This window comes from Takifugu flavidus, chromosome 12, assembly GCF_003711565.1.
Source record: "Takifugu flavidus isolate HTHZ2018 chromosome 12, ASM371156v2, whole genome shotgun sequence".
NCBI classification, from domain to species: domain Eukaryota; kingdom Metazoa; phylum Chordata; class Actinopteri; order Tetraodontiformes; family Tetraodontidae; genus Takifugu; species Takifugu flavidus.
In genome coordinates this window covers 1,465,301-1,480,715 of record NC_079531.1, presented here as the reverse complement: position 1 = coordinate 1,480,715, position 15,415 = coordinate 1,465,301, and the positions used below count along the sequence as shown (strand labels likewise).

The following is a 15,415-nucleotide window of genomic DNA, read 5'->3' as shown; positions in this document are numbered from 1 at the left end:
GCTGGCGTTAAAGAGCTCACCAGCTCACGTCCTTACACATTAAAACTGTAGCCTGCAGTGTACAAGTCTGTAGAAATCACACTGACGGGTGAATTCACGCAGCTGCAGGAAATTACAGAGAAGCGTCGGGAATGTCGGGAGGCTTGAGCAGGAGAACTTCATCCCAGGAGTACATTTGAGTCTTTAGAACTGGGTTTGGGTGATAAGACAAACATGGCAGAACCACTTTTAAGAGACTTTGCTGGAGATTCTTAACATCAATCGCTGACTTTTGACTTTCAACCAGACGGTTCTTGTTAAGTGTGGAGTTTCTGCTCCGATTTGATTAGATGAATGGGAATATTCTTGGGAATATACTTGAGGCAATTGTGTTTAAAAAGGAACAGCTATGACCTCATAAACTGATGCTGCAATTAGGAAAAGTGCACAGCAGCGTGCACTGTGTGTATGTTTACATGATCTGGTGATGTCAGTGTCAACGGTCCCAAATGAAGAGTTCTAACTGACTTACAGGTCAAAGGTCATTGTGCCCCTTTTCAATCTAATCTCTCCAAAAAGCCTTAGGATGCTTTTTCATGAACTCTGAACTGTTCTTTAACTCAAAATGTATGCACATTGTGCACAGGTGTAGAAAAAATAGTGGCGTGATCATGTAGCTGGGAGCATTTTTAATAACTTAATTGGTATTTTCATCCATTTAGGTGAAATTCATTGATTTCTGTTGCTGTGAGTAATAAAAATAAAAAAATAGCAGCAGCACCGTGTCTGTCAGACTCACTGAATATAACAAACAGTTTTGTATTTCCGAACAAATTAAACCCCTGAAGCAGCTCTGTGACATATAAGTCTCATTAAGGCAAACATTAGAATGTGAATTAAGTCATTTTCTCCCATTTTCCGTGGTTTGGCAGCGCCTCACACACCCTAGCAGCTAGTTTTCCCGCCCGGAGGCCTTTTCTTCCCCTGATGTTTAATAGAAGCCAGTTAGAGGTCAGAGATCCTTATAAATGTGGATGGCTGCGCGCTACCTTTGTGTGATGTACGTTTAGAAGATTACGTCAGATTAAACTAGATGAAACTTTCATGATTCCTCGGGGGGAATTCCAGTCAGTTCGCCTGTAAAATGGGAATAATGGAGCGGCTACAAGCTGAAACAGTCATCAGAAACAGTCGGCTCCCCATTATCCTGCCAGGAAGTACATTCAGAGTACGTCAGATGAACTCTCCACACACACACACACACACCACGCTTGTCCCATGTCCATGGGACAATGCGATGGGGGTTTGGTGTGGGGGGGGGGGGAGTAATCTGCAGCCCTGTCACACTCACCTGTGTTTGTGTGTGTGTGAGAGTGTGTTAATGTGGGTAAACAAGCAGCTGGTTCAGATAACACTGTCACCTACACACACACACGCCCTGCTGGAGACCCCCCCCCCCCACCCCATTCACCCGCACACCCCCTCTGTGTTTCTGACAGAAATTTAGAACCCATTTTCAGTCGGTGCAGAGATTAGCAGCAGATTTCAAATTTATCCAAACTTCAGAACCGGCACGTTCGCCTCCGAGGGTTTTCTTTGACAGGCAGTCTGGCTCAGAAATCAAATTTGTTTCTATTTTGTGAGCGTGACGGTTTACGTTGTGGAAACGAGCTATTTACGCAGATTTATCTTCCTGGCGGGAGATTTTTCATCCGGATTAAATCCCACTGTTCCACACAAGGAAACATTTCATAGAAATGCGGGAACGTCTGAGTCTCCTCAGAGTTTGTGGCCTCTCTAATAAACTTAATCCCATGTTATGAGATTCCCAGATCCTTTAAACCTTTCGGCTCATATCAAGGTTTTACAGGAGGAGGAAGGAATGAGGAAGACAATCCGGAGGAAGGCTGGAGAGTTATTTCAGTTTTTTTTTGTATTCGAGCTTGTTGTGTTCTCTTCCCGTCTGGCTCCCGGCTGCGCTCAGCTCTGATTCACGTCAGCGAGTGTGTGTGTGTGTGTGTGTGTGAGCGTGTGTGTGAGCGCAGGGTGTGAAAGCTGCAGTGTAGAGTTACAGAAGGGTATCCATTACTCTGCCATGGAAGACGGCCTTAATTACATCCACAGCGATGGAGAGAAGGGAAAAGAAAAGGAGAGAACGGGGGCCTGGGAATAGCGGACGCTTTAGTACATGTTATCCCTAACGATTCCTCCCAAGTCCTAAAGTTTGCCCCCCCCACAAACACACACCTGATGCTCCTGTTCACACACTGTCACCGCTGACATTTCCCTTTTATTTGTCTTTCCTAATTAGCACGTCCCTTCTGCTCACCTAGCGCAGCGCCGGCCAATCAGCGCTGGCCGTTCGTTACGGGGGGGGGTTCATTTCGGGGTCTCTGAGGAATGAGGAGCGAGAGTGACAGCTCTGCGCCGCTTGCGGAGGAACGGGCTCAGATATCATCTGAGGGCACCCATGAAAGTGCAGTGAAGTTAACTGAAATGCCACCATGTCCTCTTCTCCTCTCGTTCTGCCTTAGTTCTGGATGTCTGCCCTGGCCACCACCATTCCTGTCCCCTGCGGAGCCTTCATGCCAGTATTTGTGATTGGTAAGACAACAGCTGTGTGTGGGTGTGTGTGTGTGTGTGTGTTCTTAGATCAGCATCCATCTCAACTGTTTGTCAGTGACATAAAACAGGAAAGTGTTCATGCTGTTCTAATTAAATTTAGCCTAAAGAAGCAGGAACAGGTTACTGGCATCTACCAGTAGGGGGCACTAGATCAAATGACTGGCTTGTCATGCTTCATTAGTTAAAGCTTATCAGTCTAAATCCACAGTTCACCTGTATATCCTGGCTTCTGAGGCCCCTGCGTGTGTGTTTCAGGGGCAGCTTTTGGCCGTCTGGTCGGGGAGAGCATGGCAGCTTGGTTCCCAGATGGCATCCACTCAGACGGCACCGTCTATTCCATCGTGCCAGGAGGATACGCCGTCGTGGGTGAGTCAAAGGCGCCAACGTTTCCTCCAGATTCCTGCCTCCTAATGTCATTCTCGCCCTTTTCCCTAAAAGCCGCTTCCACTCTTGAGCGCGCTCACGTGCACTGCGTCAGATTCACACCATTAATATTGAGACGACGGCGTTTAAATATTTCCACTCTTTTCCAGCTCTGAGTTTGGTCTTTTCAAGACATTAACTCTCCATCTTTCTCTAAATCCATTAGCTTTCTGAGTCATCAGCGCTTCCGCTTTTTCCTGTTTAATGGTTATCGTATTTCTCGTCCTCGCTTTTCCCATTGTTGTTTTTTTTTTTTAACTGAGCAACTTCTTATTGACGTCACCAGCGTGGCTGTTTTTTCCCGTTTTGCCGCTGATGTTTTTGTTGTCGCAGCATCCTGAACCTGATGACTCAGCCCTCTACAGGCCGCCGCCGTCACACGCCGCTCCCGTCTCGCTGCACAACTCGCCGAATTTTAGCGGCAGAGTGGGCACCCAGGGACGGCCTTAATTAAGTTGCTAGGAAGAACAAGGAAGCAATTGAGGGCTGTCTCTGGGCCGCCGTCTGTTCTGTTCCACGCGTTCTTCATGCATTCTGTTCGTTTGGGTCATTGAATCGGACTCATCCGTCCTCTCCGCGCTGCTCTGGCCACACACTCTTTATTGCTTTCACAACACTGCTTTTTTTTTTAAACGGTTAAAAAGATTCTGAAATATTGAGCTTTCTCTGTGTATCCAGTTAGCCAAGCGGGTCTTTGTTTTTCTTTGGCCTCATGAGACAATGTGGTTCGGAGAAAAATGGGAATCCAGTTTGCCGGGATGAGGTGAAGAAACAGGACGACGTCTCGGAAACTGAAATCTTTCCTTTTATTCTCCACATATTCTCTCTATATAGACGGTTAAAGACCAGGTTTGGCCCCTGTGAAACCTGTCGCCTCTCAGTTAGACGATTCTGCCCCTGGAAGAGACCTTTGAGGTCGTGTTCATATTTGGGTTAAACAAAAGAACGCGTCCAGAACAAAGGAATGCACGTTGTACTGGGCCGAGCCCAGGATCAATCCCGTATCCATCAACTTTGGAACGGGAGCTGATTATTCTTTCGAGGCGTTTTCCTTCCCTCCTTAATATTTCACGGAACAAAACAAACAGCCACTCCTGGAGGTGTGTAAGTGAAAAATGGCGGTCTTAAAGTTCATGAGTCATTGGTGTTCAGCATATTTTCTATTACATGCCTCTGAAATCATGGTGATATTAAATTATATTTCATTTTGATGGATGATGCTGCTGGAATCCCTTCAAGGACCCTGTTTTTATTTACCACCTTGGCGCCAGCGAGCAGAACAGCCTCTTATCTCCTCCTCCGTTCTTCCTCTGACCTCCTCTGTCGCCCCGTCCTCAGGTGCGGCAGCCCTCTCTGGAGCGGTCACCCACACCGTTTCCACCGCCGTCATTGTCTTCGAGCTGACCGGACAGATCTCCCACATCCTTCCCGTGATGATAGCAGTGATCCTGGCCAACGCCGTGGCCCAGTCCCTGCAGCCCTCCCTCTACGACTCCATCATCCGGATCAAGAAGTTGCCCTACCTGCCAGAGCTGGGCTGGGGCCACCACGAGTACGTGCTGCTGACCCGGTCACATGTGGACAATGTACAACGGTTGTATGTGTATGTTTGAAGGTGCACCCAGTTTACCTGAGTGGCCTAATCAGTTAATTGTGTCAGGGGTGTGACACACATCCTCGGATTCGTCTTAAAAAAGGGATTTTGTGATCAATCGGGAGTTCTCAGAAGCTGACGCTAACGTGGAATGTCAGGATGTTAATCCTAATTTTTCAATTTAGCTTAATGTGTTGCATATTCATGCCCTTATATGTACGCCAGCGGGACGGCGAGCTATCAAAATCCCCCCCACTGATGCCTCTCGGCCGCTGCTTCCTCAGGGTTACGCGTCTTCAAAAATGCCTGATGGGAGATGGAGCCCATGCTAATGCTAATGTTAACATGGTAAAATTCCAATTACAGTGTGTGACTGATGTGAGATGTTTGAAGGTTAAAAAGGGGCTCCGTCATTGTTGAGTCGTGTTTGCTCGGCGTGCTTTCCCTTGATTAATAGTGAGGGTTTAATTAGCGGCGCGATATCTTGGATGCAGCATTTTCAGCCTTTATTGTTAATAAGATGATTTTGTGGCTCCAAGTGTTGTTTTTAGCAGCTGCTTCGCTCACGGGCAGAGTGAGGGAACAGGGAGGGATCCGGTTTATAGGCGACCAACAGAGATGGAGCTTCTCATTACTCCCATTTATGATTAATCCCAAACACACGGTATTGAATTGGGATTACCAGCCGCTTGTTTTTGTCCGAGGGTGGCGAGACCCGGCGAAGCGCTCGTCGTTAACGTGCAAATAGTTGGTTATGATGACGACATATTCCCTCCTCCTCGTCTTCTCACGATCCATCCCTCCGTTATCTGGCCCTCCATCCCACGCTGCTCTTACCCCTCTGTCCCTCCTTTTTTTCCTGCTGGCCTCTTGACCTTTTTCGCCCCGTCCCATTCCGCAGAGGGACGCTGCCAGGGGTGACACCCTGGTCCTCTCCTGCACCTATAAATGCAGGTGATTAATTACCTGTGTTTAATTACAATCAGCCATCGATGGACTGAAAAGTTTACACTGTGATTGAGAAGTTGTCAAACCCCCCCGCCATGTCAAAATAAATGGCACCACAGGAGTAAGTCATCCATCATCGCCGTCGTGGTTACCCAGACGTAACATCTGGAGGAGTCGCCAAGGCGTAGAAGTCGGAGGAACAACAGCGGCACCGAAAAATGTCATTTCCGTGAATCATTCATTTTTAATAACACAAAGAACGAGTCTGGGAGCTGCTTCCCCGCATCATTCAGTCTTTCGCCTCCGACTCTTACCGAGACGTTATGTGTTATTGCTGGGGGGGGGGATGCAGAGAGCGAGGCCGCTTCGAGCTAAATGGCTTTGGGGTTTTTTTTTGTTTTTTTTTCAATCAAACTGGAAATTATCCATCTGATACCCATGCAACAGTCCGCCCACTCTCTTTCACACACACGCAGGAACGCTTGTGTAACACCTGCCATGTAACACACACATATGGCGCGCACATTTGTTCAACACCCACACCTACGGACACGGGGGGAATTGGATTTCTTATCTAATGCGTGTGTAGTTTTTCAGATAGCGGCGTGCAGACACCACAGGCTCAGGCTGGCTCTCGCTCCAATCAGACTTACATAAAACCTCTTTATTTTCCACCTTTTGTCTCCAACATTTGTTGTTTCTCTTAATGGAGTCGTTCGCAGAACCGTTGCGTAACACCAATGCTGTCCGCGGTCTGTCAGTCTGTCCAGGCCGGTCTCATTCCAGACATAAGACTCACCCCCCCGAGCTCCTGGAACACGGGAAGCTCTTCTGTCATGGGGCAAATTTGGACAATTCGTGTTGAGGCTTTACTGTAGTTTTCAATAAACTTGGATCTTCAGGTTGCTTAAAAAATCTCTGCTCGCATCTTTAGGCTCATTTAAAGAAAGTTTTCTCAAATAGATAAAACTTAAAGGATCTTTATCTCCAGATTTGTGCCGAATATGATAAAGAAATTCAATCTTCCTCCCGTTCGCGACATCTATCTGTGGGCAATCTGTCAGGAAAATATCTTCTGTGAGGAACCAAAACGGTTTCCATTTGGGGTCTGTTTAGATAAAAGCAGAAAAAGAACCGGCTTGATTTGCTCCGAGCGTCACAAATTTCCGATTCTGCCCCGTTTGATGGACAGCCGAGCTCAGCAATATTCACGGGACGTGCCAGACGGGAAGTGCGACATCAAATTTTCTCCAAACTGTCCTTTTGGAAGGGCCGATGGCGAGCATTTGTCTGTGTCCCGGGTGACGCGCGGCACATTCAATGTCATCTCCCCCTCAAAAGGACGCTTTCAGCAAAGAATTGTACTGATGTCACATCCTGGAGCTGCATGCGGAGCTTTTTTCTTCCTTGAGCAGCATTGTGCTCTCTGAAATGAGTGTGTGTGTGTGTGTGTGTGTGTGTGTGTGTGTGTGTGTGGGATCATTAAATTAACTTTGTACTTCAGCAGAGGTCAGTTCATTGAGTGGCCACCACAATGAGGCGCGGAGGGTTTGGCTGGAGCCTTGGTCCTGGCACGGCTTCAGGGCCTGGCAGCGAGGACGCCGGCGAGTGGCTGCTGTTGTTTTTGTCGTTTGTTTTTTTGTTTTTTTTCTCCTTTGGCAGGAAGAGAAATCGGAGTGTTTACGACCGGGGCACCCGGTTCTGCTGAGGCGAGAGCCGCTCACACAATGTCACCCCGTGACGCGATCCCGTCCGTGACGTGTTGTCAGTGCGGCGTGTTATTGGATTGACCGGTCAGCGGGAGGACGGGTGTTTCGCCAGTGTCGTCTGTCGGCGCCGCCACACGCTGAACAAGCCGAAACGCAGAGATCACAAACATGCAGCGAGTTGCCTCATTCTTCTTCTTCTTCTTCTTCTTCTCAGGAAGTACAACATCCGCGTGGAGGACATCATGGTGCGAGACGTGCGCTACATCACACTCAACTGCTGCTACAGGGACCTGCAGAATGTCCTGATGGTGGGGAACCTCAAGACCCTGGCGCTGGTGGAATCAGCCGGTGAGAGCGAGCAGCACACCTGGAGAACTTGGTGCCCAGGCCACAGCTCAGTGTGAAGCACCGCGCAGACGTGTTTACCTGTTCGCAGAGACGCAGGAGCTTCTGAATTCGGGTGCTTCCCTCTCAGGCTCAGCAGTCTGTTGTAGGCAGGGCGACACCCACCAAGATGAATCCGCTTCCAAAGGAAACTCCGAGCTCCCCTCCTGCTAGCAACAGCTTGGGATGACGGCGGACTCGGGTATAGCCGTGGGCGGCGACACCACCGGAAAGTGTGGCTTTGCTCTGGCTCCACACTCTCTCGTACGCCAAACGATTCTCTACTGTGAGCGCGAAGGGTTCAGACCGGGGACCGACGCCATTTTAACATTCTTTACAGTCAAGCTTCATCAGATATTTAAAGCGGTGCTTTTCAGACCTGCTGGAAGGCTGAGGGCAAAGGAAAATGTTCAAAAATTGTGAGGACCGATCCACCAAATGTTCCCGCTAGTGGCGCCGGAACAATTAGCCGACACATTTAACTAAATACAGCGTGTAACAAACACACACCGGTTCTGTAGTGGAGCCGAGCGCTCTGTGATGCTGCAGCATGTGAACTGTCTGCTCTCCGCTTTCTATTTGACACTTTTATTCTGTGCATGTCCTCTTTACTCCCCCCCCCCCTCCACAGAGTCCATGATCCTGCTGGGATCCATCGAGCGTGCTCAGCTCCAGGCCCTGCTGTCCCGGCAGCTCAGCCGGGCCCGACGCCTGGAGTACATCAGGGATCGGTCTGTGTCCGAGAAGAAAAACCTGTCAGTGTTGACGGTCCCCAGCAAGAATGATGAGAACCAGAGGGCCAGTCAGGAGGTCCGCTTTCAGGTCAGAGGTCACTCCAAGCGGGGGCGCTCAATTGCTTTATATTTGTAAAAGCTTGACTTCCAGCCAAGGCAACTGTTTCTCTAAACCAGTAAAACCCTCACTGATGATCCAGGCCTCAAAAAAACATTAACACAAGTGAGAGAAAATAGTTTCTAGGTCACACAAACGCTGGCCTGGAAAGTCTGAAGTCTTTAAATGAAGGCCAACATGAGAAGGCATTAATTAGCTGTGATCTTCTGACGTCTCCTCTTTACTTTTATATTCCTCCATCCCAACATCACTGCAGAGGAACATCCATTTATCTGATGAGTTCACAGAAAAGTGAAAGCTTGTGGGTGTGTGTGTGGGTGTGTGTGGGTGTGTGTGTGTGTGTGGGTGTGTGTGTGTGCGCGCAGATCTCTACTGAAGAGTCGACCTTCAGTCCGACTCGTCCAGTCGCTCAGAAGCCCCTCAAACCTGCACTGAAGAGACCCTCAGTGGTGGAGCGACCCACTGACATCCCCACAGGTAAATCACACACACACACACACACACACACACACTGTAATAGACTCCTCTCTAAATTCAGTTTTGTGAGATTACGTTTAAGGCGGCGGTATTGTTAGCATCTTAATTCAGTATTATCTTCTCAGCACATGTTCGCAGCTGATTAGGCTAATAGGAACATCAGTAATTTTAGATGCATTTGTCCCAATAAATAATAATATGCAGCAATAATAGTCACATTAAGGGTTGCAGTAAAAGGTAAACACATTGTTATATTTACTAGCATGCATCTGTCTAAAAATCCATTCCCTTCCCGTGCTCAGTCAGTCCAATTAAATGGCTAGCTGCTGCTGTAGCCTGCCGTAAATTTGCATGTAAATTAACGAGCTATAAGTGAAGCACGTGTCCGGCACTGGATACGCTGATTGGGGTTTTTAAATATAATAAAAAAATAACACATTGTTCTCTATTTGTCACCAACTGGGATGAACTCCGAAAGGCAGGGCGTAATTATGTGATTGGATCTGTGTTTTCCCTGGTTCAGGCCCACACGACCACTCAGGCATCGCTTTAAAGAACCTGTTCTGCAGCAGTCCGGACCCAGAAGGCCTTGAGGTGAGATACCCTACACACACACACACACACACACACACACACACACACACACACTCTCTCTCTCTGCCTCTCCCACATGCACAGATACACAGAACACACACCCTGCTGCTCATATTTACACTGCAGTGAACTTTATAAGCTTTCTCTGTGGGGGTGTTTATGTTGTTTGCTTGTCTCTGGTTACCTGGAAGAACAACAACAACAACGCGGAGAGCCCCACGGCTCCTGAGCTCAGGAGGCCCTCCAAACGAGTCCGGATATCCGTCGTGGTAAGAGCCACCACTCGGGCCGATCCGAGTGCCTGGAATCCGCCCGCCAACAGGTTCATCAGCCAATCAGCATCAGCCATCCTGCCATCCCATCCTCTGTAGACGGAGATTACGTAGACGCCACATTGACCAGCTGCCCCTCCACTTCCTGTGTTCCTCGTCCCCGATGTTGCTGGGATGGGAGCATCTACCGTCTGCCTCCTCTTTTGTCTTCATTCTTCTGTCTTTTCCTTCCATTTTGATCCTGTCGGACGCTCCTCGGTGGCGTCCGAGGTCCCGTCTGATCTTCCCCTTCCATCTTAGAAGAATCCATCGCTCTGCTCTCACCTCGTGGTTCTCTCTTTCATCTCCCGTCTTCATCCTTCTCGCCGTCTGGCGATGCAGCGCCTACGTGTTTCCGTGTCTGCGGGTCTGATCCCAAACCTGCCGACGGGTTAGCCGGCGCCCGTCTGGGTCATCGTGCCAATGAACGCGTTGAACTCCCTCCTCCTTGTACATACCTGTGACCCCGCCCCCCCAGGCAGCCGCCGCTCAGCTGCTTCAGCCATTGGCTACAGAGCCGTTAAAGCTGGACCACTGGTCAGTTTAGGTTGAACACTTGACGCCTGTGAATTCTTCATTTTAGGATTTATTTACTTGATAATGTAAAAAAAAAAGAAACAAAATTTCGTAACGTGGCGTGTTCTGCGAGGAGGAGGCTGTTCGGCCAGCGTGTCATCATCAGCCGTGTCACCCGAGGCGTCCAATCAGTGACCGCCTCCCAGGCCAGGCCTGGCCCGGCTCCTGGAGTGACCCCAAATCTCACCTTGTCCGTGCACGTGCCCGCCGTGTGTCAGCCGGTCGTTTCAGGGACGAGTTCCTGCCACGCGGGAGGTCCTGGGAGGTCCTGGAGAACGATGCTGGGATCTCGCCTCCCGTCCAATGACGAGCGCGTGCTGGTGCACGTGGATGACGGGAGCGCGCGCCTGATTACGGATGGAGAAAGATGGTGCAGCCTTGCATGACAAACGATCCCGTCGATCACGGGAGCACAATTAGGCAACGAGTAATCACGTTCCGAAGCGGCACTGGGTGATCGTTTTCCCGGCCTGATTAATGGATGATCCCGTTTTGTGTTGGAATAATCTGGTTTTCACTGGTTTCCTGTCACCATTCCCCAGGAACCACCTCCCAGTTCACCCAGCTTTAAGAGCGTAGATGGGGTGAGCACCAAAACCATGTTTACTCTCAAGATTTCACTTGTGTTGCACTGTTGGGTTCACTTTCAACCTGGAAGCTGCGCGACGTGCGCGACGTGCACGCCGCCACGTCTCCGGCTGTTAAAGGCACCTCACGTCCCCCCTGATTCATCGCCACTTAGCCTTCCAGACACTGGGGGAGTTCTTAAATCTGCTGCTGCCGTTTTTATCACTCGCAGTTTTACTCCTGCCAAAACGATTTTATTTATTTTTTTCAGTCTCCGCTTCTTCCCTGCGATGCCTGTCAGGTTTGATTATGTCGTCCATGTTTATTCATCCCAAACGTGCAGCGTGCGCAGCAACCAGCTCCGTACCCGCGGGTCACTTTTCACTGTACCAGCTTTGTGATGGGAGATGGTCTCTCTCTGGTGTTCTGGTCTATGGTGGCAAAGGTTTAACCACCTTTCCCACTAAGAGGTCATGAAATCCCGTCCGGAACGACGAGCCCCCGGCTTTTGGCTGCTACTTTTTCCGAGGATTTCAGCATCTGGTGCATCATCAGCATCACTTCAGGATTTTTTTTTTAGCAAATTGGATTCATTGTATGTATATAACGCTACACTCCACACTCCTTCCTGATCACACCTGCCTGCGTCACCCCCCCCCACCAGCTGGTTTGTCCCAACTTGCCCTTCCTGGTTCTTCAGAGGTGCACCTTTACTGGCGTATCACCAGCTTTCAGGTTGGCTTTGTGAGGCGTGGAAGTCATTTTGGGTCACTGGGCTCCTCTTACAGCTGGAAAAATTGGAGTTCAAATGGATTTGAAATACTCTTCCCCCTAAATAACCCCTGATTTTCCAGTTGCACTTAGGTTTATGGGATCCAGGGTGTCTCCAGGCACCCTGTGAGCCCAGTGGGGCGTTAAATGCACCCGTGAGGGGTGGATCGTGTGGTCAGAACATGGTGAATTTTAAGAGCAAGTGATTTGAGATGGCCTCGAAGCTTTTCACTCATTAATGCCTCGCAGTGAGCTAATTAGTAACGAGCCCTGAAGTGTGTGTGTGAGATGGAGAGAGGGACTCTTTGTTCCCAATCCTCTGGATTTATCGTCACCACATGGAAGAGTGATGGCGATTACAGTTACGCCACCACTCAGGAGCACGACCGCAGAAGGGATGTACCACGTTTTAATTCCAACAGCTTTAGCTTCGGCCTCTTCTTCACACTCCCACGCTTCGGTGCCTCCGTGCTTCTGCTTCACACACACTCGTTTGGACTTTCCTGAGCCCGGTTGCGTATTTCAGTCTCCTTGCAGTTCTTTTTGGGCTGTGAAATATTGATGGAGAGTAAATGACATCAGCGGTGTGTTGCAGCGAAATGATTCAGCCCAGCCTCCCGGTCTCTCCTGGCTGTTTTTCTCATTATTTTCCCCCCACACACGCGTCTTCGCAATGCCTCCATGCTTTATTTATGATCGCTTGTGGGCTTGTTTTTTGGCATCTCACCTCTGTATTTCTTTGACGGTTCTTTTGTTTCCCTGGATTTATATTTTCTTGTATGCGCACCGGTATGGAAATGGCACACCCGGGGAAAAAAACTGTCCTTATTCCGATGTTATGCCTGCTTGTCGGTGTTTAATGTCCCCCTCTGCTCGTGCGCTCGGCTTCGAGTGCTAGTTTGCTGTTTACAGTCAAGTTACAGAACAAACGAGAGCAAATAAATCACGGTCGCAGATACAGCTGAAAGAGTGACGCTTACGCAGTATTCAGTTCAATAGAACTTTATTTATATGCCACCTGTTACAATCAATATGGTCTCCAGGTGCTTTACAGAAACCCAGAGCTTGACCCGCCCCCAACAAGCAACAGTGGCAAAACTCCCTCTTTACATTTTTGACTGTTTTGGGGGTTTTATTTCTTAACAACGGCCTGAGCAGTGAGCTACAAGTGACGTTCATGACATGTTCCGTTGGGTCAAATTTCTCCATGAATGGTGCAGCTAGAATCTTTAAGTTGTGTCTCGTTTGCATGTGAGACGCGAACAAGGAGAGTTCTTGATGAACTTTGGAAGCTGTGGGCAGGCGAGCTTTATGCAGATTAACTAAAGGGTGAAGAACGATTATGCAAAGCAAATCTTTTCCCGAAAGTCATCACAGTCGGCTGATAGAGCGGATCCTAAAAGAGTTTCTGCTATAGAATATATAAAGAACATTAAGGGAAGATAGAGGGCATTTCGAGCCTTAAAGATTCAGCATTAAAAGTTTACAAGATGCATTTTTTTAAATTTTCTTTTGAGGTGGCGTTGGAGAGCAAAGAGTCTATTAAAAGTCTCCTTCAGGTGTAGTCTTGATAGACATATTATTCAGGGTAACGGATGATGTTTGCTGAATGTTTCCCGACAGCCGCGAGATAATGGAGGTGAAGCTGTCTCTGTTTTCAGACAGAATAGATTTGTTCCCTCTATCACAGACCTGTAGCATAAATGATTTTACCCGCTGAAGCTAAGCCCTGGACTGGGCTGACTGGGCTGACTGGGCGGACTGGAGGTGGATCAGTGCAGGAGGACGGAGGGATGGAGCATTCCTCTTTGTCTGCTAACAGAAACAGCTTAGCCAGAAGTGCAGCTAGGCTGGCTTGTTGTCAACACTCTGGAGTCTGTCTGCGCCTGCCACGCACGCGCGCACGCACGCGCTCAGATCTCATTTAAATATACCCACGCACTTCCTCTGATTTCGCTGTCAGCTGCAATGCCGACTGACAAACTGCTCTCCCAGCGCAGCTGCACACAAACACACGTTCTGGCCTTAACTCGTGTATCCAGGAGCAGGAATTTGCTCCCTTAATAGAGCAGCTAATCTGTCTGAAAGCACCCATTTAATGCGCACACACACACACACACACACACACACACACACACACACACCACCTCCCCCTCTGCTGTAGTTTACATTTTGCCCCTTGGCCTTGTGGCAAATGGACTGATCTCGTAGGCAGCCTAGATAAAGTGCGGGTGTGTGTGTGCACATGTGTGTTTTCTCATCAACGGCCACGTCTGACCCCTGTGTGTACAATGCAACAGTAGTGCACCTCTTCCTGTCCCGCGGCAACAGTTGCTAGGGTTACCGACAGGCCGCCCACCGCAGTGATGAGGATAAATGAGCTCAGGGCTCCCATCAGCCCCTGGGTCACTCTCTCTCTCTCTCTCTCTCACACACACACTTTTCCAGTGTTTGATCCTGAGAAAGTAAATACCCGTTCACACGCACGCGACCATATTTCACAGGCCGTCACGCTCGCACGTGTGCACGCTCCTCTCCGCTCAGGTTGTGGTTGCTGGTTTGACTCCGTCATCAGCGCCACCTTTCAGAGCCGCGGATCCATCCTCATAACGATCATCTGCCCCGACGTCTCGTACATCACGTCCCCCGCACTCATTTAATGCACCGTAGTCGCTCCTTCAGTCACCCCTTCCATTCCTGCCCACCTGTCTCATGGCGGCGGCGCCGCGTAACCCTCCAACATGTCAGTGTGTTTCTGATGTGCTTCACCTTCAGTGCACGGCTGAAGCTACTGCAGGCACAGGAAATCTCATTTCATTCGGTTTCAGTAGAGTCTGTCCTCGTCTCTGCTGCTTCGGTTGACGTCTCGCCTTGTTCTTCTTCTGCAGGATGATGGCGACGTGGAGGACGACATGACCATCAGAGAGGTGAGACGGACGCGGCGGGGCCCCGCAGCCATAAAGAGGTTCCATCCGTGTTGGATAGGACGCAGATGTCAGTCGCATGTTTCGAACGCTGCAGCCTCATCTCCTCATTATCATTCTCACTTCCTGTAACGGAGGTCGCAGCACCATGGCGCCCGGCTGTGGGCGTTCAATTAGACCAAAGGTTCAAAATGCAGCAGAGACCAGAGTTTGTTCATCATTTCACAATCACAGACGCATTTGTGCTTCGTGGATGACCTTTTCTCCTCTGGGGGGGGGGACAGGGTAACGCGGATGATGGTAAAATGATGTCACCCAGGTTATGTCTCGTTAATAACGATTGGTTCTGAGGACGTAAAAGGCAATCGGCTCTTTTTATAGTTTTTGTGATTTGGAACCATCCTCATGACACCCCCCCCCCCCCCCGCGGAGTCGTATATTTTTGGATGTGATATCATTCATAATTCATCAATCAACAGCGCCCCTCATTTCCTCTCTGTCAGGTGCACATTTCTCTCACTTCCTGTCCACATCTCCAGCTTTTTGGCTCCTCATATATCTGCCATGTCATCTCCCAGCACCTGCTCCACCGCCCACCGTTGCAGGTCCCCTGTGATTAATGGAGTCATCCAAAATGACGTCCGGTCCATTGATTACCTATCAGAGTGGGGTTTGGGGGGG

At 49.3% G+C, this 15,415-nt stretch overlaps 1 protein-coding gene across 1 annotated transcript in view; it reads left to right on the top strand.

The window, feature by feature from the left end:
• LOC130534729 (chloride channel protein 2-like) overlaps positions 1 to 15,415 on the top strand; it is a 63,547-nt gene that overhangs the window by 43,169 nt on the left and 4,963 nt on the right. Inside the window, 10 exon segments of the mRNA XM_057049219.1 lie at positions 2,514 to 2,583; positions 2,860 to 2,970; positions 4,366 to 4,579; positions 7,493 to 7,626; positions 8,294 to 8,484; positions 8,880 to 8,991; positions 9,515 to 9,585; positions 9,777 to 9,854; positions 11,015 to 11,056; positions 14,699 to 14,737. Of these exon segments, the coding sequence (XP_056905199.1) occupies positions 2,514 to 2,583; positions 2,860 to 2,970; positions 4,366 to 4,579; positions 7,493 to 7,626; positions 8,294 to 8,484; positions 8,880 to 8,991; positions 9,515 to 9,585; positions 9,777 to 9,854; positions 11,015 to 11,056; positions 14,699 to 14,737 (1,062 nt within the window).